The sequence below is a fragment of the Cinclus cinclus genome, chromosome 27, assembly GCF_963662255.1.
Source record: "Cinclus cinclus chromosome 27, bCinCin1.1, whole genome shotgun sequence".
Lineage (NCBI taxonomy): Eukaryota > Metazoa > Chordata > Aves > Passeriformes > Cinclidae > Cinclus > Cinclus cinclus.
In genome coordinates, this window is record NC_085072.1 from 2,661,569 (window position 1) to 2,684,807 (window position 23,239).

At 53.6% G+C, this 23,239-nt stretch overlaps 1 protein-coding gene across 2 annotated transcripts; it reads right to left on the reverse strand.

The window, feature by feature from the left end:
* Positions 1 to 709: 709 nt before the first annotated feature.
* Positions 710 to 13,476, reverse strand: CDK18 (cyclin dependent kinase 18). 2 transcript variants are annotated; one of them, XM_062509379.1, is made up of 16 exons: positions 12,873 to 13,476; positions 11,555 to 11,580; positions 7,718 to 7,774; positions 6,505 to 6,630; positions 4,812 to 4,868; positions 4,479 to 4,593; positions 4,281 to 4,375; positions 4,145 to 4,207; positions 3,706 to 3,829; positions 3,507 to 3,627; positions 2,978 to 3,075; positions 1,959 to 2,064; positions 1,726 to 1,768; positions 1,328 to 1,418; positions 1,002 to 1,079; positions 710 to 744 (listed from the first exon to the last, which is right to left on the reverse strand). In XM_062509379.1, exons 1-16 carry the CDS (start codon positions 12,994 to 12,996, stop codon positions 710 to 712), a joined length of 1,359 nt encoding a protein of 452 aa, XP_062365363.1. In that variant the 5' UTR covers positions 12,997 to 13,476. The 2 variants fall into 2 exon arrangements, with proteins under 2 accessions (XP_062365363.1, XP_062365362.1); XM_062509378.1 differs by lacking the exon at positions 11,555 to 11,580 and having other exon boundaries at positions 7,718 to 7,866.
* Positions 13,477 to 23,239: the final 9,763 nt, after the last annotated feature.

Here is a 23,239-nt window from a genome sequence, read left to right on the forward strand (position 1 = left end):
CCATCCATCCATCCGTGCCTGGGAGGGGCCGATCCCCGCCCGGCACAGCCCCCCCTGAGGGAGCTGCAGCCCTCCCAGGCCTTGCTCTGGGCTTGGGACATCCCAGAATGTCCTGGAATTTGGGAACAGGGAATGGGAGGTGCTGGGGGGAGCAATGGGAATTCCGGCTGCTCCATGCTCAGTTGGATTCGGGTACCAAAATAGGGAGGGGAAAGGGGGTTCTGCAGGCAGAGGTGAGGGAAATATGGGGGGGGCTGCCCTGGTTCCAGGTGTGCTCCAGCTGTGCTCCAGGTGTGCTCCAGCTGTGCTCCAGGTGTGCTCCAGCTGTGCCCCAGGTGCTCCCAGTGACAGGCTGGGCCGTGCCCAGCTGTCCTAACGTGGTGTCCCCAAAAACCAGGGGGTGCAGGGCAGCTTGTCTGAGCAAAGGTGCATTTTCAGCAACTCCTGCCAGGGCCAAACCCCACAAATCCCCTCCCTGTGCCCCCAAATCCTCCTGGGGCAGCACGGGGGCTGGCAGCTCCTCCCTGGAGCACCTCCCAGAGGGGACACCACGAAAACAAGGGGGGGAACAAGGCCACAGGTCCATCGAGGACAGCTCCCGGGGGTTTGGGGACAGCCTCGTCCTGCTGGAGCCGGGAATTCTGCGGAGGGTCGGGCGGGAGCCTCTCCTTTCTCAGAGCTTCCATCTCCATGGCGACGAGATCCGAGTTTAAAATATACTCTGCCTCCTGTTCTTGCCTCGGGCTGGGGAAGTGAGACAGAAAGAGGGGTCAGGGGGTGGCTCTGCAGAGCCCAGGGGGTGCTGGGCGAGGAGATTCCGAGGCTGTGGCATTCCTGGAGGAGCCAGATGTGCCTCAGGATACCCAGATGTGACCGAGAGGTGACAACGAAGATAATCAGGGGTGATTTGTGGATTGGGAGCAGGTTTGGCTTTTCCCTGCCCAGTGCCAGCACCATCCTGGCACCATCTGGGAGCGATCCTGGCTTTGGCCCAGCCCTACCTGAGTGCTGGAAGGTTGAGCCTCGGTGCCCGGGGTCCTTCTGGAGCTGGATCTCCTTCAGGGAGAAGATGGAGGCGTCTGGACAGAGGGGGAAGAGAGAGGGGTCAGCCCTGCCCGAGCTCTCCTCTGCCTGTCTCACCCCATCTCATCCCACCCAAATCATTATTATTAATTATTAATAATATTATTATTATTCCTTGCTCCCACATCCATCAGCTCCTGCCTCGCCCTGCTGCAGAAGCACCTCTGAGGGAGCACAGAGGAGCCTGAAGGGCACGTTTTTACCCCTTTTTTAGCCCTTTTTGGAGGGTACAGGCAGCACTTACTGTCAGGCAGGAGGTGCACCCGCTCTCCCAGGCTCTTGAAGTAGGGGTGCTGCAGGGCTGCCTCGGCTGAGATCCGGCCCTTTGCTCTGTACTGCACAAAGCCCCGAGAAAAGCCATAAATACTCATTTATATCACACATCTGGGCACCTCTGTACATTTATATCACACATCCGGGCACCTCTGTACATTTGTAACACACATCTGGGCACTGCTGTGAGTTTATATCACACATCTGGGGACCCCTGCACATTTACTCCACACACCTGGGCACCTCTGGGCACGCATCTGGGCACCTCTGCCCATCCCAGCAGAGGGAGTGGCCCTGCCCTGCTCCAGCTGCGCCTCCTCTGCAGCAAATCCCCTTTTCCCAACCCCCCTGGGCTGCTCCAGCACTCACCAGGAGCAGGTTTGTCAGCAGGTCCACACCTTCTGAATCCAGCCTGGGAGAGAGGGGAAATAAAACCCAAACTGCGTCGTGGTTGCACCAAGGAGAGTGCAATAATCCCAGTGAGGGACCAGTGGCACTGCAGCTTCAAGCACCACGAGGAGAAAATGAACCTGGGCTTCCCAGGCCACCCTCGACACCCCTCAAATCCCCCCAACCCTAAACTGTCCCTGCTCCGGGGGTACCTTGGGGCATGATTTATCAGAGGCTGGGCTCGGTACTGGGTGAAATTGTAAGCCTTGAACTCCTCGTTGGATGTTATCCCAGGCCAGGTGTCCTCTGTGGGGGTTCCTGCGAGGGCAGAGAGGGAAATGCCATGGGCACTGCATGTGATGGGAAAAATTCAGGAGTGAGGGGATCCTGTCCCCCAGAGAGGGCACCCATGTCCCCGCTGGGCTGGCAGGGCCAGCAAGGAGCCTGTCGTCCTTACAGCTGTGCCAGCCTGGACGGGGCTGCAGGCAGCTTCTGTCCCTGCCCACCACAGGTCACCCCTGCTGCTGCACACTGACCCCTGCCCACCTCATCCCATCCCATTATCCCATCCCATTATCCCATCCCATTATCCCATCCCATCCCAATATCCCATCCCATTATCCCATCCCATCTCATCCCATTATCCCATCCCTTTATCCCATCCCTTTATCCCATCACATTATCCCATCCCAATATCCCATCCCAATATCCCATCCCATTATCCCATCCCAATATCCCATCCCAATATCCCATCCCTTTATCCCATCCCTTTATCCCATCCCTTTATCCCATCCCATTATCCCATCCCAATATCCCATCCCATCCCTTTATCCCATCCCATCCCATCCCATTATCCCATCCCATCCCATTATCCCATCCCATCCCATCCCATCCCATCCCATCCCATCCCATCCCATCCCATCCCATCCCATCCCATCCCATTATCCCATCCCATCCCATCCCATCCCATCCCATTATCCCATCCCATCCCATCCCATTATCCCATCCCATTATCCCATCCCATCCCATCCCATCCCATCCCATCCCATCCCATCCCATCCCATCCCATCCCATCCCATCCCATCCCATCCCATCCCATCCCATCCCATCCCATCCCATCCCATCCCATCCCATCCCACGGATCCCATCCCCGTTCTCTCCCCCGCTCTCTCCCGGTCCCGTTTGCAGCCACTGCCCTCGCGTGGGGACGCGGGCTCAGCGCAGCGCTCACCCAGCAGCCGGAAGATGAGATGCAGCTCCTCCTTCACCGTGGAGCCGGGGAACATCGGCCGGCCCGTCACCATCTCGTAGTGAATGCAGCCGACCCCCCTAAAGCGCAGGGGACACCCCGGGATTATGGGGGGACAAACCCCGCGGGGCTCCTGCCACGCCACGGCCACGGATGGGGCTGGTGGAGCTGGGAATGGGCTCCAGGAGAGGGAACAGCTCCCACCCCCTGAAGGGGGGGGATGGCACAGACCCGACCCCTGAGCCCTGGGGACAGGGAAAGTGCACTGGGAGAGCTCTGGGGACAAGGAAAATGCACTGGGAGAGCCCTGGGGACAGGGAAAATGCATTGGGAGAGCCCTGGGGACAGGGAAAATGCACTGGGAGAGCTCTGGGGACAGGGAAAATGCACTGGGAGAGCCCCCCACGCTCTGTTGGACCCAACACCATGAGGATGAGGATGGAAATGCCCCACCCAGTCCTGGAGAGCCTGGGAAGCTCCCAGGAAGCTGCCAAGCAGCTCCAGGCCTCACCACATGTCGATGGGTGTGGAATACTCGGTGGATCCCAGCAGGACATCGGGGGGCCGGTACCAGAGCGTCACCACCTCGTTGGAATAGGTTTTAGTCGGGACCGACTTGGCCCTGGCTAATCCTGGGGGAGGAAGGGACTCACATCAAAGAGCTGCCCCTTTTTCCCAACCCTGCATCATCCCTGGAGAGCTTCACCTACCAAAATCAGCCAGCTTGAGCTCCCCTCGCTCGTTGATGAGCAGGTTCTGGGGTTTGAGGTCTCGGTGTAGGATTTTCCTGCCGTGGCAATAAGCCAGGCCACGGAGCAGCTGGAACATGAAGATCTGCAGGGAGGAGGAGGAGGAGGAGGAAGAGGAGGAAGGGGCTGCATTTTAAAAAATCAATGTGCCTCGAGGAATCTCCATGTGGTGGGCAGGAAAGACCCCTCTGAGCTGTGCCGGGGTGGGGAAGTGTCCCACGAGGGGATGAGCAGTGTGCACAGGCAGTGATTTTATTTAGGGTGGCAGTAACCAGGGAAATGCTGGGGGAGCCTCTGAAAGGGCAAAAGGAGCAAGAACCAAAGGGTAAAGAGATCTCCAGCCTTAGCCAGCCCCAAAACTCCCCCACGCAGGATGAGGGGTCCCGGGCACCGCCCTCACCTTCACATTGTGCACACTCATCAGGTTCCCGCAGTTCTCCAGGTACTGCTTGAGGTCGTTGTCCTGCAGCGGTAAGGACACGTCAGTCTGTCCTTCCCTTGTACTCCCCAGCCCCCAGAGAAGCCCCCAGACCCACCAGGTACTCGAAGACGAGGGTGAGGGAGCGCTCGGTGTGGATGATGTCGTGCAGGGTGACGATGTTGGCGTGTTTGAGGTTCTTCAGCAGCGACACTGCGGGGACAGCGGGGTTGGGGCAGCAGGACCCGGGGCTGAACATGGGCACATCCATCCCAAATCCTCCTGGGACCCCGGGGACAGCCCCTCCCGGCCTCACCTTCCCGGATGGCCGTGCAAGGAGCCCCCTCCTCGTGCTCCAGGCGGATTTCCTTCAGCGCCACCAGGTTCTCTGTCAGTTTGCTGCGGCCCTTGAACACCGTGGCGTAGGTGCCCTGGTAGGGGACAGAGGCCATTTCCCAGGGTGGCACAGCACTGGTGTCCCCAAAACATTTGGAGCAAGGAACATTTGAGGTGACAGCACCGGGTCTGAACTCCACAAGAAAGAGCTGGTCTGAAAATTTCTGGATATTGGAGATTTTTTGCCCTTTGCACTTTGAGCAGCCTGTTGAATTTTATTTAATTCCTCACAGAGGTGTCACAGACTACTCACCTCTCCCAGTTTGTCCAGTTTGATGTAGGTTTCCAGCTTCCCAAAGCCGATATCTGACTGTGAGAGAGAAAGGAAAACATCACTGGGGAGGAGGGAACCTCATCCGGGGATGGCTTCACCTCCAGAGGGGTTTCCAGGGACACTGGGCAGTGACAATTGGGATTTTTACTCCATTTACTGCCCAAACCCTCTGTGTATCCTGGGAACAGCCATGTCCTGAGCAGGGCAGTGAAGGTGCTGGAAGCGAGCACAACCCCCAGAGCCACATTCCTTATTTACGAGGGGCTCATGAATATTAATATCACATCACCCTGGCGGGGCTTGTTTTATTGATCAGACAGGTAACTTCCAGCTCTCCTTCCCTCCTCCTGAACGGGCACCTCGGATCCCAAAATGCCTCCTGGTACCAGGCTGTGGTACCTGGGCACACCTGGTGTCTGCACACGGAGTTTTTTGCTCCTGCTCTGTTGTACATGGAGTTTTTGCTCCAATTTCTGCTGCTGCGCTGCAGCAAAGGAACTGAAATGCCGCCACTGAAGCAAAGGCTGATTCATTATTTATCCACATTTGCATTTCCTCTGGCAAGAGGCTCTGGCTGAACTGCAGAAGGGTTTCCCTCTCCTCCCTTTGGGAAGGAGCCAGGCTGAGAGCGCAGCCAGGTGTGCACAGGGGGAGTGATGGAAGGTGGGAATGGCACAGAGGTGCAGATGGGGAAGGAATGCAGATCCCAGGATCGCTGAGGATGGAAAATCCCTCTGGGATCACCGAGTCCAGGCTGTGCTCAATCCCCACCCTGAGCACTCAGTGCCACCTCCGGGTGCCACCTCCAGGGATGGGCACTCCAAACCTCCCTGGGCAGCCCCTTCCAGCCCTTTCCAGGAGGAAATTCCACCCTGAGCCTCCCCTGGCCCAGCCCGAGGCCGTTCCCTCTCCTCCCGTCCCTGTTCCCTGGGATGAGATCCCAAATCCCCCCCGGCTGTCCCCTCCTGTCAGGGAGTTGTGCAGAGCCAGAAATTCCCCCTGAGCCTCCTTTTCTCCAGACTGAGCCCCTTCCCCTCAGGATTCTCCAGACCCTTCCCCAGCTCCCTCAGGATTCTCCAAACCCTTCCCCATCTCCTCAGGATTCTCCAGACCCTTCCCCATCTCCTCAGGATTCTCCAAACCCTTCCCCAGCTCCCTCAGGATTCTCCAAACCCTTCCCCAGCTCCCTCAGGATTCTCCAGACCCTTCCCCATCTCCTCAGGATTCTCCAAACCCTTCCCCAGCTCCCTCAGGATTCTCCAAACCCTTCCCCATCTCCTCAGGATTCTCCAGACCCTTCCCCATCTCCTCAGGATTCTCCAGACCCTTCCCCAGCTCCTCAGGATTCTCCAAACCCTTCCCCAGCTCCTCAGGATTCTCCAGACCCTTCCCCATCTCCTCAGGATTCTCCAAACCCTTCCCCATCTCCTCAGGATTCTCCAAACCCTTCCCCAGCTCCCTCAGGATTCTCCAAATCCTTCCCCAGCTCCCTCCACTCCTCCCGGTGCTGCTGGGGATGTACAGGACGGGCCAGGAATGGGCAGGGACATGATGGGACCTCAGTGACACCCAGTGGAGCTGTCCCAGCACGCAGACACGACTGCAGCTGTGCCAGGGGCACACGGGGAGCGCGCCGTGCCTGGCACTGCCCCCTCTGCTCGGTGCCACTTACGAGCGAGGCCCGCCGGGACATCCTGCTCAGGGGCTTGGGCAGCTCCAGGCTCTCCATCTGCAGCTTCTGCAGGAACTCGGGGGGCAGCCGGATGTCCATGGGCAGCGAGAGGCGCTTGCTGACGTCCTGCAGGGAGGGGACAGAGCACAGGGAGGTGACAGGCAGGGGGAAGAGCTCTTTCACCAGGCAGCAACCAACAGAGCAAGAGGACTCAGTCTCGGGTTGAGTCAAATTAGATATTAGGAAAAAGTTTTTCACGGGAAGAGTGGTGAAGTTCGGGAATTGTCTGGCCAGGGTGGTGGTGGAGTCACCATCCCTGGGTGTGTTGAAAAAAAGATTGGATGTGGCACTGGGTGCCATGGGTTAGTTGAGGTGTTAGGGCATGGGTTGGACTCGGTGATCTTGAAGGTCTCTTCCAACCTGGTGACTGTGTGATTCTGTGAATTTTGTGATTTCTGTGAATGTGTGATTGTGTGATTCTGTGAATTTTGTGATTTCTGTGAATGTGTGATTGTGTGAATGTGTGATTGTGTGATTCCATGATTTCTGTGAATGTGTGATTGTGTGATTCTGTGTATTTTCTGATTCTGTGATTCTGTGATTTCTGTGAATGTGTGATTTCTGTGAATGTGTGATTGTGTGATTCCGTGAATTTTGTGATTCTGTGATTTATGTGAATGTGTGATTGTGTGATTCTGTGATTTCTGTGAATGTGTGATTGTGTGATTCTGTGAATTTTCTGATTCTGTGATTCCGTGATTTCTGTGAATGTGTGATTTCTGTGAATGTGTGATTGTGTGATTCCGTGAATTTTGTGATTCTGTGATTTATGTGAATGTGCGATTGTGTGATTCCATGATTTCTGTGAATGTGTGATTGTGTGATTCCATGATTTCTGTGAATGTGTGATTGTGTGATTCTGTGAATTTTGTGATTCTGTGATTCTGCGAATTCTGTCATTCTGTGAATTCTGTCATTCTGCCATTCTGCCATTCTGTGATTGTATGAGCTCTGCCACAGAGCTGGCACTGACGTGGCACGGACACAGGGTCACAGGGCAAGGGAAGGGGGGTGGTGGCACAAGGGGAACGCACCAGAGGACATCTGAGTGTCGTGTGTGACACTGCCACGGCCCAAACCACACCCCAGCCGTCCATCCAGAGCCAAAGTGACACCCAGGGGTCCCCAGGTCCCCCCCGCCCCCAGCACTTGCCTCCATGGAGAAGCGGCGCTGGCCGTGGTTGCGGTAGCGCACGGCGGCCGTCGGGGACTGGCCCTGTCCCTCCGGCGGGGACGAGGGGCTGCCATCCCCTGCCACGTCCCTGCCCAGCTGTGCCAGCTGCAGGTGGCCCTGAGCCAGGTCTGGGGACAAAAGGAAAGAATGGTGAGCTGCTGGAGCGGTGGCAGAAGCGATGAGGAGTAGGGGTGGGGCAGGGATGCTCTGGGGACTTGGGAATCTCTTCTTCCTTCTCTGTATCCTGAGGGAATTCCTGCGTTTTGCTCCTGGTGCTTCAGCACCCTCAGCATTCCCAAAACACTCGAGGGTCTCTGACAGGGGGAGCTGCCCCCATCCAGAAATCCCAAATCCCAGGGCTCTGACCCTGCAGCAGCACCACGGGGTTTCACAGGGAGGAGTATTTGGCTTCGCATCTTTATCTTCCCAAATGTTTTAGGAAAAATTTTGGGAACACCGAGGTGCCCATCTCTGGCTCTGATTCCCTCCATGGTGGGTCAGGAAAGCAGAAGAGAAAGACAGAAAGGGATGGAAAGGGACAGATAGGGATGGAAAGGGACAGAAAGGGACTGAAAGGGATGGGAAGGGATGGAAAAGGAGCCCTTCCTCGAGGACTTTACACACACAGGGACTTCACCTGCCCTGGGAACCACAACCACCAGCACCGGGTGTTTTCCTCCCAGGATGTGACCATTTCTCAGAAGGAGTTTGGGGTTAAAGTCACTCGTTACAAAACAAACCAGTCCAAGCTTTCCTGTCCCAACCTCTGCCCTCAGCCAGGCACAGAGAGAAGCTCAAGAGCTCCTTTGAACACCAAAGCAGCCCAGAAAAAACAACTCCTCCCCTGGGACCCCAGGTGGGAATGCTCACAGGGCTCAAGAAGCCGTGAAAGGAGCACAGAATCAGAATAAAATGAAACACTGAGCTCCTTCTGGTGTGTGGTTCGAGGTTTGCCCTTTGTCCTCACTCTGTGATTAGCAGCAGGGACATTCTGGCACTCCGGGGACATTCTGGCACTCACTGCCATCACCGAGAGTTCAGGGCAGGTCACCTGGCCCCCAACGAGGAGGATTCCCCTGGGGAATCCAAGGCTGCCGATTCCAGGGGCTGCTCACAAGGAGGCAGCACCAAACTGGGAGTGCTGGGAGCGAGGATGATGCACTGGCCGTGCCGGGCTGGACCAAACTGGGAGTGCTGGGAGCGAGGATGATGCACTGGCCGTGCCGGGCTGGACCAAACTGGGAGTGCTGGGAGCGAGGATGATGCACTGGCCGTGCCGGGCTGGACCAAACTGGGAGTGCTGGGAGCGAGGATGATGCACTGGACATGCTGGGCTGGAGAAAAACTCAAGCAGGACGGACCAGCCTGACCCTCCCCAGTGACCATCCCTTCACCCAGCCTTGCAGCCACGCTCCAAAATCCCCCAAAATCCCCCAAATGCCCGGTGCCCGCCCTGCAGACATCCCCCAGAGCAAGGGGGAGCGGTGAGACTCCCCAGGCTGAGCCCTGCCCTGTCCCTGCCCTGTCCCCGGGGCTCACAGGGACAATCCCGGATCCAGGGATGATCTCATGGCTGAGGAGCGGAGAGGGAGGGAGGGAGGCAGGGCTGGATTTTCACGGGGTGCTGAGCAGGGCTGGGACCTGGCTGCAGTTTGCTGGGCTGATGGATGAGAAGTGGCAGGCAAGTGACCTGGCAAAGGCTGTGGGTTTGTGCCACGGGCATTTGGGCAAGCAGGGAGCGGCGAGCTCGGGGCTCCTGGGTGCCCAACCCGCACCTGAGGGGTGGGTTCAGCCCCTGCCAGGGGGCTTGAGAGGGGCTGAAACGGTGCCAGGGGTTTTGGGCACGCAGGTAAAACCTCTCCTCTACTCCCTGCCCCTTCCCTTCCATCTGTTTTTACAGCAACAATCAGGAAATGTCCCCCTGAATTAACCACAGGTATGAGAACAACGTGGATTAATTCAACTGGACCAAATCTTTTTAACTTCCTCGTTTCCCAAGCAAATTATATTCAAGGAAACCAAAGGCCATTTAAGGTCTGACTGAATGGAGCCCGACTAATCCACTGGAAATTATATTTTTGGGAGAATTTGTGCTGGTTCCCATAGGTGAAACAAACCCAAAGCTGGGTAAAAGGTGCAGCTTGTCCTGAGACCTGCAAACCAGCAGCTCTGGCTCCGCACCAGTAGATCAGAGTCAACCTCTTGGTCATACTAGGTGTGAAATCAGAGGTAATTCGACTACCTGGACACTCCAGTGGATCTAAAAAGGAAGGGAAAAGCAGGTGAAAATCCACAGAAGGTTTGCAGAGAGGTTTGGGCTGCCCTGGGGTGGGGATGTGCCAGCCCAGCTCACCCTGAGCTGTCACCCAGAGATTCCCAATCCCGTAGGGTTGGAGCTGCCCTCGGGGCTCGCAGGACCTTGCTGGGTGCTCAGGATTCCCTGAGGGAATTCATTCCATGGGAATTCCGGGAGCCCGAAAACTCAGGAAGAACGAGGCTGCTGCGATACCAAAGCAAACCAAAGCCGCAGACACAGGCAGCCCTTTTATAAATATATTTAATCGCAGCCTCTGCCAAAACAAGCTTTGATCTCCCAAGGAAAGGGGCCAGAACTCTCCTGCCTGCCTGACTTAGAACTTTTAATTACTTTGCTGAGTGTGAACTCTCCTCTCCAGGCTCAGAGCTCGGGTTTTTCATCCTCCTTCCTCCCCCTCATCATCATTTCTTCAGGGCCTGGCATTCCCAAGGTCAGGGCTGGCTCTGTTTTATCCCTTTCCAGCCCAGACACTGAATTTTGTCTGGCCTGGGAGGGCAGAGCAGGCTGCAGGTGTTTGGTGGCTGCTGCTGGATGTCCCCAGCCCTTATCAAAGTGAATAGGGGGCCACCAAGTCCTGATCCCTCTGAAAAAAAAACAGACTCAGCCTCCACCAAGGTGACATTGCTGGTGACAGGATGTGTCCAGGCTGGAAAGCTGTTTAATTTTCCAGCCTGACAAAAGAAAAAAAAAAAGAAAAAAAAAAGGAAGAAAAAAAAAGGCGTTTTTTTTTTTTTCTGTTTTTCCTCCTTTTATCAGCATCTGTGGGGGTGAGGTCATGAGAATGATGGGATGGGGAAGATGGAGCTGGGGATTTCTCACCACAAACACGACAGGTGGGGCAGGTTTGTCCCCTGCTTGTCCCCTCATAGGAGCCAGAGCAGCTCTGGAGCAGCCTGGGATAGTGGAAGTGTCCCTTCCCACAGCAGGGCTGGGATGGGAGCAGCTTTGGGGTCCCTTCCAACACAAACCATTCCCTGATTCTGTGATTCTTGAGGAGGCCTGGCCTGCTCTGCTCCCCAAGGATGGGCCCAGGCACTCAGAGCCACCAAAGTGTGGGATTTGCAGCCTGGGAATGCTGAGAACCAGGGATTTCTAAGGTTGGAGGGAAAACAAAGCCCAGACATTTGCCTGGGGTGATGGAAGCAGAGCTGAGGTGCTGGTCCCTGCTGAAATGACCACGGCACCTGAGCTGCCACTGGCTGTCACCAGGAGAGACAGGATGGGCTCAGGAACCACAGAGAGCCCAGGGACAGCCCCAGAGACCCTGACAAGAAGCTCAAACCTGCAGCGAAGCTGTTTGATGGGGCAGAGGAGCAGCACGGGACCCCAGGCTCTGCTCTGCTCCCCACAGCTGGAGCAAAGTCACTTTTCCCCTCTGCATTTTGGTTCTCCACGTGGAGAATGAGGATCCAGCCCTCGGAGAGATCCAACCCCAGCTCCAAACCCGACCACAAACCCTGTGAGACCCAGCTGCTGCACACCTCCAGTCGTGGACCCACCCTCTCTCCAGGCTCACACTTGGCTCCTGTTCTCTCCTGGCTACCTCAGGATCAAGCCCAAAAGCCCAGAGGGGGCCTGGCAGATGCTGCTCGCCCTTTTTGCCACCCAAGGGCAAAGGAAAACCCATAAGTGATGTCTGATTAAAGCAGACCAGGAGGGAAATCAGCTCTGGGGTTTGCAGGGAGGAGATAACGGGAGGAGATAAGGAGCCCAGATCCCACATCCCGGAGCAAGGCAATGGCAGGAGCAGCGCCCAGGACTTCCTCAGCCTCGCCCCGTTTTATCCCCACAGCTCCTACACGGCTAATTAAGGGCTCAGGTCTAATTACTGCCCTCGGTGAGGGGTGTGGGTGTGTGGGAGCGGGGCAGGAGCCCCCCGGGGATGCTGCAGAGATAAAGAAGATTCTGGGGAGCTGTGGGAGGAAGGCTCTAAATGAGCTTTCAGCATCCTCAGAGCAGCCTGGCTGGCACAGCCGGGCCCTCCCCGCCGGGCAGCGCCGGTGCCAGGCAGTGACATCAGAGATCAGAGCTCAGCCCCCGCTCTCAGCAGAGCTTCCAGAGATCCAGGAACAGGGCGAAGAGAGCACAGAGCTGGAGCAGGAGCTGAGGGCACGGAATGGGAATGCAGGGCCAGGATAAAGAGAGCTCGAGCAGGAACTGAGGGCAAGGGACAGGGCAGGGCTGTGGCACTGCTGGGATGAGCTGAGGATTTACCCCGGGATGAGCTGAGCCCGGCTCTGCCCGAGCACGGCTGCCCTGGCCGGGCTGCTCCCAGCGCCTCCAGCATCCCCAGCCCTGCCCCGAGCCTGCCCCAGCCTGCTCTGGGGGCTGCTGTTTGCACGGGGGATGTGCCAGCTCAGGCAGTGCTTTAACCCTAAACCTCCCTGGGCTGTTGGAAACCAACTCCCAGGGAGGAGCAAAGGCTGCTCCAGCGAGTCCCGGGGGCTGCCCAGGACAGAGAACCCCTCTGGCTTGGAGGGAACATCAGCCAGGAGCCCCCAGAGGGGTCACGCCCCTTTTTTTGGGGAGGCAGAAGGAGATCCCACACTTTCCCACTCTTCACCTTAACCACAGCTCCCCATTTGGTGCAAATTCCTTTCCTTCCCATCAGCCTTTCGTCGTAGGGCAGGGATAAATCTCTCCTCAGCTTTAATGAGGAGGTGTTGTTCACCCCCAAGGGCACACAGTGGGGAAAGCAACATCCAGCAAGGAGCAGGCACCCCGAGAGTGGCTGGGGGGGTGGCTGGAGAGGTTTTCACCCACCCCAGATTGTCCTGAGCATCCCCAAACCCCTGCAGGGACCCAGGGGCTCCTCACCTTCGTTCCTCTGGTTGTTGAGCTGGTTGAACTGCTCCGTGAACTCCGTCAGCGACTCCTCGATGGTCTCTGTGCGTGGCACCGAGAGTGAAAACCTCCTCTTGAAGTTTTTCATCTTGTTCATCTTCCCTCGTGCTGCCAGGGACGGCAGAGCCCTGCGGGGAAAGGGACAGAGGGCTGGGAAACACCGGGATGGGACCCCTGACCCACAGCTGCTGCTCTTTGGGGTTGGCAGAATCCCGACCCGAATTCCCACCCCACAGGGGTCCCTGGGGACATCTCTTCTCTAGGTCAGAGCAGAAGAGGAGCTGCCTGGGAAATTGGGTTCCTCTGGTCAAGCAGTGCAGAGAAGGAATTTTTTTTTTTTTTTTTTTTTTTTTTGAGCCCAGGGCAGGGCTGTGCACAATCCAACACAGTCTGTGCCTTGTGGCATCCTTGGAAACTCCAGGAATGCCTGGAGAGGGGAGAAAGCAGGGTGAAAACAGAAGGAAAGCGAGTCAAAGACTAAACAGTGATGGAAAAGACTCAATCCCACATCTGGAAAAGGAGACTCCTTTCAATAAAGACCTCCCGAGCCAGCAGCAAAGTTTTGGGTGGGGTCAGCACGGGCAGGGGGAGGGATCCTGGGCTAGGAGATGCTCCGAGCTCCCAGTTCGACCCCAGCGGGATCCCAGCAGGATCCCAGGCTCGGGTGACTCCTCCTGCTGGGCGTCAGAATCGCCTTAAGCGCAGATCTGATTAAAGCAATGAAGCCCTCAAAAGGAGAAAACGTCCCAGGGGCGCGGGGCGAGCGGGCTGGGGCCGAGCAGCCCCGGGACAGGGCGGGGAGCTCGCCCTGGATGTGGCTTTGCCTTTCTGGCTTTGGTTCTTCCCAGGCTCAGCGGGGATGGGATCAGGCTGGAAGCGCTGCCTGTGCAGGGTTTGGGCTCCAGCCCTGCTGCAATTCCTCCTGCCCAGCACGGATTCAGCACTGCCTGGCTTTACAACAGGAAATCCCAGAATTTCAGATCGGTTTGGGTTGGTGGAACCTTGGGAATTATCTCGTCCCACTGCCAGCCATGGGCAGGGACACTTCCAGTATCCCAGGTTGCTCCAGGCCCTGTCCAAGCTGGCCTTGGACACTTCCAAGGATGGGACAGCAGTGTCCCACCCCCAACCAGCCACAGCTCTGCCCCTTCCAGCCTCAGGCCTGCGGAGGTTTGGGTCTGTTCCTCTCCTCTTCCCAATCCCAGGAGTGTGCGGATGCTCCTCCTGCATCCCCCTCATCCTCCGCACACTCCAACCTCCCGGCCAGGGGATTTTCCATGGTCAGCCCTGGGCTTTAACGCTGCTCTCACCCCTCGACCCAATCTGAAGATCAGAATCACCCTTTGATACCAAACAGGCCCCAAAACTCCTCAGGGATTTTTTTTTTTTTCATAGGGAGCGGCTCTTTCCCACACATCCCTCGCCTTCTCCCGGACCCCTGGAGCAGCTCAGCCCCTTCCTCCTGGGTGTCCCCGGTCCTTCTCCTCCCTGGCTGTCCCCAGAGTCCCCCCAGCCCCCTGCCAGGTTTATCAGCACCAGCCAGGGGTGATGGCAGCATTCCCGACTGCATCCCGGTCTCCAGGACAACGGCAACACTCGTGCCTGCATCTGAAAGCTTCAAAGATTATCCCTCAGCTGTAGAATCACTCGGTCTGGGCTCCTGCCAGGCTCTGCGGCGAGGCTCGGCACCCTGCAGTGGGTGAATCCCATGAAAATCCCAGGGATTCACCTGAATCCCGGGAACTCCCACGCGGCTGTCACCCCCGCTCAGCTCCCACCTTCACCGCCGCCAATTCCTGAGGCTGAAGGCTCGGCCCTGCCTTAGGGGGCTTGGGGGGGTTTTGCCAGGGGTGGGAGGGGAGGTGGGAAGGTTTTAGACACCTCCACTCTGGCTAGAGACATTGGAATGTTTTCCCAGCGCTACAGGAACGCGCTCGGACACAATGAAGAGGTGGTGCTGGGGATGCTCTGGGGTCCAAAGGAGATTTAGCGATGCTGGCTGGATGAAAGAAGTGAAACCAGCTCCTGGTCCTGCACTGGGGACCAAGTCCCAGGCTGGCCTGGCAGGGACTGGAATGCGATTATCAAGACGGGAAGGAGCACTCTGGGATCACGGGGAGGTGCTGGGCTGAGCAATTCCTGCTTTGGCAATCCCCCACCAAGCCATAACCTCCTTTGACCCTTAGATCAGGATCAGATCCGGATCAGGAAAGATGCAGGGAACACGAAGGACACTCAGGTGAGTGCGAAAAATGAGAAGTGGTGTCTCCATCTCCCTTCCCCTCCCCAAAATGCTGCGGATGGGAATCAGCTTCTCACTGACACAAAACTGCTCCACGAATCCAAATCCTTCCCCCTTTGCTTTCTACAGGAATTCCAGCAGCTCCAAGCTGCTAAATATAAACCTGGGAGAGGAAAGGAACTGGGATAGGGGTAAAAATAGCCCCGGGATCACTGCAGCCTCTCCTGCCACGCCCGAGCTGCTCTCGGCTCCCGTCTCTCATCCCTGGGCTCTTTTTTCCAGCTACACCTGGAGCTGCTCTTGGGAGTTCATATTAAAGTTGGGATTTATGGGATTGTCCTTGTCCTCAGCCCTCAGCTCCTCCCCGAGAGGAATCCTCCTTCCCCGGCAGGGATTCTCCCTGTCCCACATGGATACCGGTGTCCCAAAGCTGGGATTTGCTGGAAGCAAAGCACCCACAACCTTCATGCTGGGGGGATGTAGGGTCAGGGAATGTGGGGTTAAAAAGGGGATGTAGGGCCAGGGAACGTGGGGTTAAAAAGGGGATGTAGGGCCAGGGAACGTGGGGTTATAAAGGGGATATAGGGTCAGGGAACGTGGGGTTAAAAAGGGGATGTAGGGTCAGGGAATGTGGGGTTAAAAAGGGAATTTCGGGTCAGGTCAGGTAATGTGGGATGCCCCACAGCACCCTGGGCTTCCAGGAGCTTCACCCACCCTCCAGCCACATTCCTTGTGAGAGGAAGAAATCCCTTTTTACAGCTGCTCTCCCCTGGCATGTATTTCAAAGGAAGAATTCCTAGTGACCGCCTCTTGTTTTGTTTTATTTTGGTTTTTATTTCTTTTTTCCCCCCTCCCAGGGTCCCAAAGGAAACGGCGGCATTTATTGACTTTTTATTGAGAAAAAGTGACACTTGCTGAGCAAAGCCATGACATCACTTTTGGTTTTACAGCCTGGCAGGAATGGCAGCAGTCCCTGGATGCTGACGGGATGGAGAAGGAGCTGGATAATTCACAGCAAGCAGGAACACGAAGGGAAGGAGCAGTTTCACACGGCAGTGAGGAATTTAGGCATCAACAGGCAAAAATGAAATCACCCAGCTTGGAACCCGGCCCAAACCCAGGATTAAAGCCAGCAGGGCGAGTGATCTGCGTTTACTGGAGCAGGGGTGGAGAATAAATACCCGGCTAAAACACTTCAAAGGGCCCCAAAGCTGAATCCCGGCAGGAAAGCTCCGCACGGGATCCGGACAAGGAGTTAAGGATGTCCGGAAATCACCGCTCCACCGTGAGCTCTTCCCGCAGGAATTCCACCTGGGAATGGATCTCTCCTACATTTCCATAGTTTCCCTGCTCTGGAATTCCTGAGCCAGGTATTTGAGGCATCACCAGAGTGTGGAATTGTCCCCTCCCTCCTTCTTTCAGCAGGGTTTGGAAGCAAAGCTTCCCAGCGCTAATTACTGCCTCTCAAAAATTATGATGTTTTTTTTTTTTTTCCCTTTACCGTTTTCCCACACTCCTGCCCCCATTTCCCAGCCGAAAGAGAGGAAGGCTCGGAGGGAAAAGTTTGTTTCTTTAAAAGAGTTTTGTGGGGTTTTTTGTTTTGTTTTGTTTTTTTTTTTTCTTTTTTTTTGTTTTTTAATCCCCGGAGAGATTACCAGTTGTGTTTACAAGGCAAACTGAACAGCCCTATTCAGCACTTCGTGCTCCTGGCTGTTAGGTGGCATGGATTCGCTGCTGCAAGGCCTGGAGAAATGGGAAATTCTGCTCCTCGTGGAGCTTTTATTTGCTCAGCAAACACGGCAATCCTGAAACGCTGCGTGTGGCTGCAGAGCCGAACCAGCCACGCTGGAATACGTGTCCCTCCTCACATGGCCGGGTCTGGACACGGAGCCAGAGGCAGCAGGAGCTCCCCCAGCACAGCCCCAGCTCCCTCGCAGGTTCTCCCGAGCTCCAGCACGGAGCAGGAGCAGGGAAAAGCTGACTGAGATGGGTGGGATTCCGGCTTCTCCGTGCTGAGCATTCCTGGGCAATCGGGAGCTCAGCATCCCCCGGATTCCTCCTCCGCTCCGGATTTCCTCTGCGGGACCTCAGTGAGGTCCTCAGAAATGTGGGGAAGGGGATGAGGAGCGATTCCAGGCTGCTCTGGGGACCGGGAGGGAAATGACTCAAAATCACAGAGAGGGTGAGGCTGAATTTTCAGTGACAGCTGGGAATTCTCTCGGGAACCAACCCTGAGCACCAAATGGGCATCTCCCTGCCGGGATAAACCCTCCCTGGGGTAACAAACTCCGTCCCCAGGAGCAGGCAGTGCAGCACAGCCCCCGTGGATCAATCCTGCAGTGAGGACCTGCAGAGCCTTCTCAGGAAGAATTCCTAGAGCAGGATTTTCCCTCCCCGAGAACTGAGGGGACACAGCAAGGCCACCTCTCCCCCTCCACATTCACCTCAGGGTCAATTCTGACATTCCCCCTTCCCTGCCATCCATCCCTGTTCGTCTCCAGCAGCCCTGGAGCATTCCCATCATCCAGGGAATGCTCGGGAAGGGAGCCTGGGATCCCCAGGGAGTCAATCCATGCCCACGCTGCAATTCCTTGCCCTCCTGTGCTGCTGCCTTCCAAGACTGCAGCAAATGCAGAAATGTGGTTGTGGCAGCCAGGACACCTCCTTATGTTGGGAGGATCTGGGAGAGGATTTAATCTTAATCCAAATTTTGGAGTTGGGAAGAGGCTCGGTAAAACAAATTATCTCCCAGGAAATGCCTGAGGCTGGCTCCCACTCTGGTTTGGGCTCTCTTGGGATAAACCAGGAATGATGGAATCCTCCTCCCTCCCTCTGAGGTCATTTGAATTCTCTTGGGATGTGAGACCCCGGGCTGGGGGTGTCCAGCCCCCGGCACAGCAGCATTCCCATCCCTCCTGTGCAGAATTCCAGTCAGGAATTTGTTGTTAAGAAACAATGACAAAGGCAAAGCCACGTTCCGAATGTCAGGAGAACACGGCGATGGCCTGGGAAAGGTGGATCCTTAGAAAACTTCCTGCCAGTTCATTTACAGACTCACGGGAGGACAGAATGGATTGGGAAGAGACCTTAAAGCTCATCCCATTTCCATGGGACACCTTCCCCCATCCCAGGCTGCTCCAAGCTGCCCTTGGACACTTCCAGGGACGGGATTCCAACCTGTGCTAGGTGCAGGGATGGGAGGGGAAGGGAAGCCCTTTGCTGGATCCACATTCCCACCCCGCTCTGGAGCTGACAACGAGCCCAGTACCAGAGCACACAAAGTACCTTTGTTCTGCCCCGGGATATTTCTCCTTTCTCTGCTCCCTCAGCTCTCCCTCGGCTCCTGGTGAGCTCATCCCAATGCCAGCCATTATTCCAGCAGCTCAGAACACTGGGGGCTTATTCCCTAACCTGGGAGAAGTGGTCAGTGTTCAGCTGCAACAACAATGGGGCCACTGCTGGCCAGTTTGGCCACCCCAGTGCTGGGGGGAGCTCAGGGCTGGCATTGTCCCTGCCCTGCCAGGGTCGTGTCAGCACTTCCCTGGTACGTTCAGCATCCCCAGGGCAGGAGAAGCCTGGATTCTGAGGATCCCTGGATTCAGGGATTCACAGTCCCTGCACTACTGCTCCAGAAGGGCTGGCATTGGGAAATCTCCACAAAACTCCGAGCAGGAATTTTCCCTTCGAACACAGAGCACCCTTCCGGACCCTCTGAGTTCTTGTGACAGAATTTAAAGTCACCTGGGGGCTCAGGGCATGATGACAGCACCTGGGGCACCTGGGCTGTGGGAGCAAAGAGCCCTGCTGGGATTGCACCTCCCAGCCCAGCGGTGCTCCTGGAAGTCTCCAATATTCAGCTTCCCCCTCCCTTTTTCCACGACTTTCCCCAAGCCATGAGAAGCTGCTGGAAAATCAACGCAATTCCTGAGGAGGAACAGCAAAAAAACATCCGGGTCCTTGCTTTTGTGAGACTCAGCTGATTATTGGGTGACAATTAACATCCACAATCCAAGGAAAATTGGCTCCAGCCTTCGTGCTCCTCAGCAGCCCCCGGAGAGCTGATGTCCTGTGCTGCCCTCCCTGTCAGTCACCCACAGAGGGTCTGGAGCATCCAAACACATCCAAGGAATTGTTCCTGGGTCCTGCAGGATGAAAGCCACTCCCAGAGGGACAAACCCAGCCCTGTCACCCCAGCAGTGGCAGCCAGCATTCCCAGGGGGCTGGAGAGAAGGTGCCAAGCTCCCAGAGGCATTCCCAGCAACACAAAGCCTCTGAATTTCTCTCTTCTTTTATCTCCTCTCTTTATTTTATCTCTCCATTTAACCTGGGGCTGAGGCTGTCAGTGCCCACCTTCCCTTTATGGATGGATGTGGAGGAGAATCCACATTTTGTGAGAAGATTCCTGGGAATCAGAGCACAAATCCCACTGAGCCTCCCTAGGAACATTCCCAGTGGATGAACACGTGCAAGGCTGTCACCCACACCTCTGGGTCTGCTGCCCTTTAAAGTTGTTTTCTTTCTTCCTTTTCCTTTTCCCTTTTAGACTTTCCTTCCTTCCCCAGCCCACACAGAGCTCCCAGCGCTGCAGGCTCATCTGCAAGATAAGAATTCACGGAAAACCAGGATTCACTTTCCCTGCAGTGATCAGGAGAAGTTTTCCACTCTCTGCTGAACAGAAAATACCGGAATTTTCCTCCTGTGAGCCAAGGACTCTTCCCGGTACAGGAGAACAAAGCTCAAAGGAAGTGTGGGTGCAAAATAAGGATAATGGGGAAAGAATTCCTTGAGCTGCAGGATGGGAACAGCGCCAGGAGCTGGGTTTGACCTGGGGGTGTGACACAGCTCAGCAGGGACAGCTGAGCACAGGGATCCCAGTCCCACTGCCCGGCTCCCCTTTCCAAAAAAGATATTTAAAGAAGCAGGAATGACATCCTGGATACAGGAGAGCCCCGTGGAATTTGAGAAATGCAGCCACCTCTGGCACACACAGGAAAAGGAGAGGGACAAAAGACCAGCACACAGATGGTGCAGAGAATGGGAAGCCAGATCCTTGGGAAAAGCCTTACCAGAGGAATCCTGGCCTCAAAGGCTCTTGACAGGATTAAATTTCCCAGAAAAAAAAAAAAACAACGTAAAACCAGTTGGAATCTAAACAAAACCCCACGTTTCTGTGGAGCAGCAGCAGCAGCACCACGAGCGCTCGGAGCAATTAAGAGCTCGGCTCTTTGCCATGGATTTTTGAGGAGACTGGAAATGTTTTGCCTTGCTCTGCCCTGACAAAAGAAAAAAAAAAAACAAAAAAAAACCACAAAAAAACACCCCCCCCCCCAAAAAAAAAAAAAAAAAGCAACAACAACAAAACCCACCTAAAACCATGAAATCTCTGCCTGTTTTGCTCCACAGCCTGGAGACACCTGGATTTCCACAGTGGGAGGAAGAGCTGGAGAAGTTTCATGTGGGATTAACGCTCCCTCCTCTCCCAGCAGGATCCCAGCTCTGCTCCTCGGAGCTGCCACTGCTCCCAAACCAGCCCCAAACCACGCTGGGACAGCTTTTCCTGCAGAGCAGGGATGGAATGAGAGGGGAAAGTGCTCCTGACCTCCTGTCCCCACTCCAGTCCCTCCCAGGGCTTCCCCCAGGACAAAGCTCTGGAGCAGCAGTGCCACAATTTGGCATTGAGGGCACAAAAACCCCTGGGCTGAAGGGTTTGAAATCTGTTTTATTTAAAGCCCTGCGAAGCTCACGTGGTTGGGAGGGAGGGAGCAAACGCTGCCAGGCTCCTGCCCTGCCAAGGATTGAGCTAAGCTGGGATTTAACCTTAAACCAGTCCTGCAGCCATCCCTGAACGGGGATATTTCCCCCTGGGGTGGGAGGGAAAAGCAGCCACAGGGAGGGAGGTGAGGAGGAGGCAACACTTGAGCAGTCAGAGGTTTCCGAGCGCAGCAGGAGCTGTAATTTGTAATTATTTTTTTGGAGCCCTCTCTCCTAGAAAGGGAAATCCTGTGACACCTTTCATCCCGACCTTTCCTCATCCTGACGAGGTGAGATGTGGGATCATCTGTGGGATCATCTGTGGGATCCTCCCTGCCTGGCTCTGCTCCCCAGATGAGGGAAGGGATCATCCCAGTCCTTGCTCCAGCTGGGGATCAGGAATTTCAGACCCACTGAGCTGCTGGAGGAATTCCCGAGGTCGAAAACCCCTCCTGAACCACGAGGTTGCTGCCAGCGATCCCAGGATGATAAAAATTTTGGGGCAGCAAACTTGGCAAGGGATCCCCGTTGCTGCCAAAATTTCCAGGTTTTGGGACATCCTTGTCTCACGCTCCAGGGATTTCTGTTTCTGTTCTCCCTTTTCCTTGAACCACTTCCCTCAAGGCAAGGACTGCCCAGGGATGTGATGAGACAAATTCTCCAGGATCCCAAACCCACCGGGACGTTGCCTTCCAGGAATCCTCCATCCTTCAGCCATCCCAAAAAATCCGCCCTAAAACCCATCCCCAGCACAACCACGTCATCCCGTTAATCCCAACACAAACATGCCTGGGTAGGGAATTTATGGCCTTTTTGGCTTTTTTTTTTTTCCCCTTTTATAAATTCTCTATATTCCTCATAAATCTATTTGTAGCTCTGTAGCTTTTTGAATTTGTCAGTAATTTTCCATGGCCTTTCCCTAAACAAAAAAAAAAAAAAAAAAAAAAAAAAAAAAAAAAAAAAAAAAAATTCTGAAACTCTGAACCTCAGAAAATACAAGAGCCCAATACTACCTTAATTCTTCCAAACTACCAAAGCAGGGAACATTTCAAAATACATTCTCATAGACAAAATACAACTAATACCAAAAAAAGAGACTCAAAAAACCCCCAAACTTAACTTTAAAAAAAAAAATTATGTCTCCAGCTGTCCTCCTAATTAGTACTTTTTATCAATTGTGTTAATTTACCAAAAAGTATAAAAAATAAACTAAAAAAATAAACTTTTCTAAACATCTTTCCATAACTGCCACTAAATCCTTCAAAGAAAAATCCAATTTTATGTTACCTCCTTACTAAAACAATCTCTAATTCGATTTCCAAGTTGAGGAAAAGGCGACAGAATAGAGATCCCTTCGATTATTAGAGATAATAAACAGATTATTCCTGCCTCAGTGCAAGCTCTGATCCCTTCCCAGGGGAGGAAACGTTTCAGGCCTGTCTGGGAGCTGGGTGAGCACGGAGTTGTTTGGATAAAACCTGGTTAAAGTGTAAATGCCATCTGTGCCACCCTGCCAAGGTCAGCCCCGTGTCCTCAAAGCTGCAGAGTCACCCGTGGCAGAAAAAAATTCACTGCTGGGGTGGAAAATCGTGAATATTGCAATATTCTTGTTAAATGTCTTCGTATTTAATATTTTTAATTTTTAATGTGTTTCATTAAATAGATTATGTGTTATGTAATGTTGTATATAATATTATATAATTGATGTGTATTATATGATACTATATTATATTATGATTACTATAATAATTGTATTATTAATATATGTTGCATTATATATTATGTATTATATATAATATATAATATATAATATATAATATATAATATATAATATATAATATATAATATATAATATATAATATATAATATATAATATATAATATATAATATAATATATTATATATTATATATAATATAATATATTCTATATTATATATTATATATTATATATTACGTATTATATATTACATATATTATGTATTATATATTGTATATAATATATTTCTATATTATATATTTTATATTTTATATTCTATATTCTATATTCTATATTATATATTATATATTACGTATTACATATAATATATCATATATTACATATAATATATTATATATTACATATAATATTATATACACTCTATAATGTAGAGTATATAATATATATAATTTTTATATAGTATACAATAGAATAGTATAGAATAGTATAGCAAAATATAGTATATATAATTTATATATTATATATTACATAGTATATGTATTAAAATATATATCCTATATAGATATAGGATATATATAATATATAATATGTTATACTATATACTATATGCTATGTAATATGATTATATTA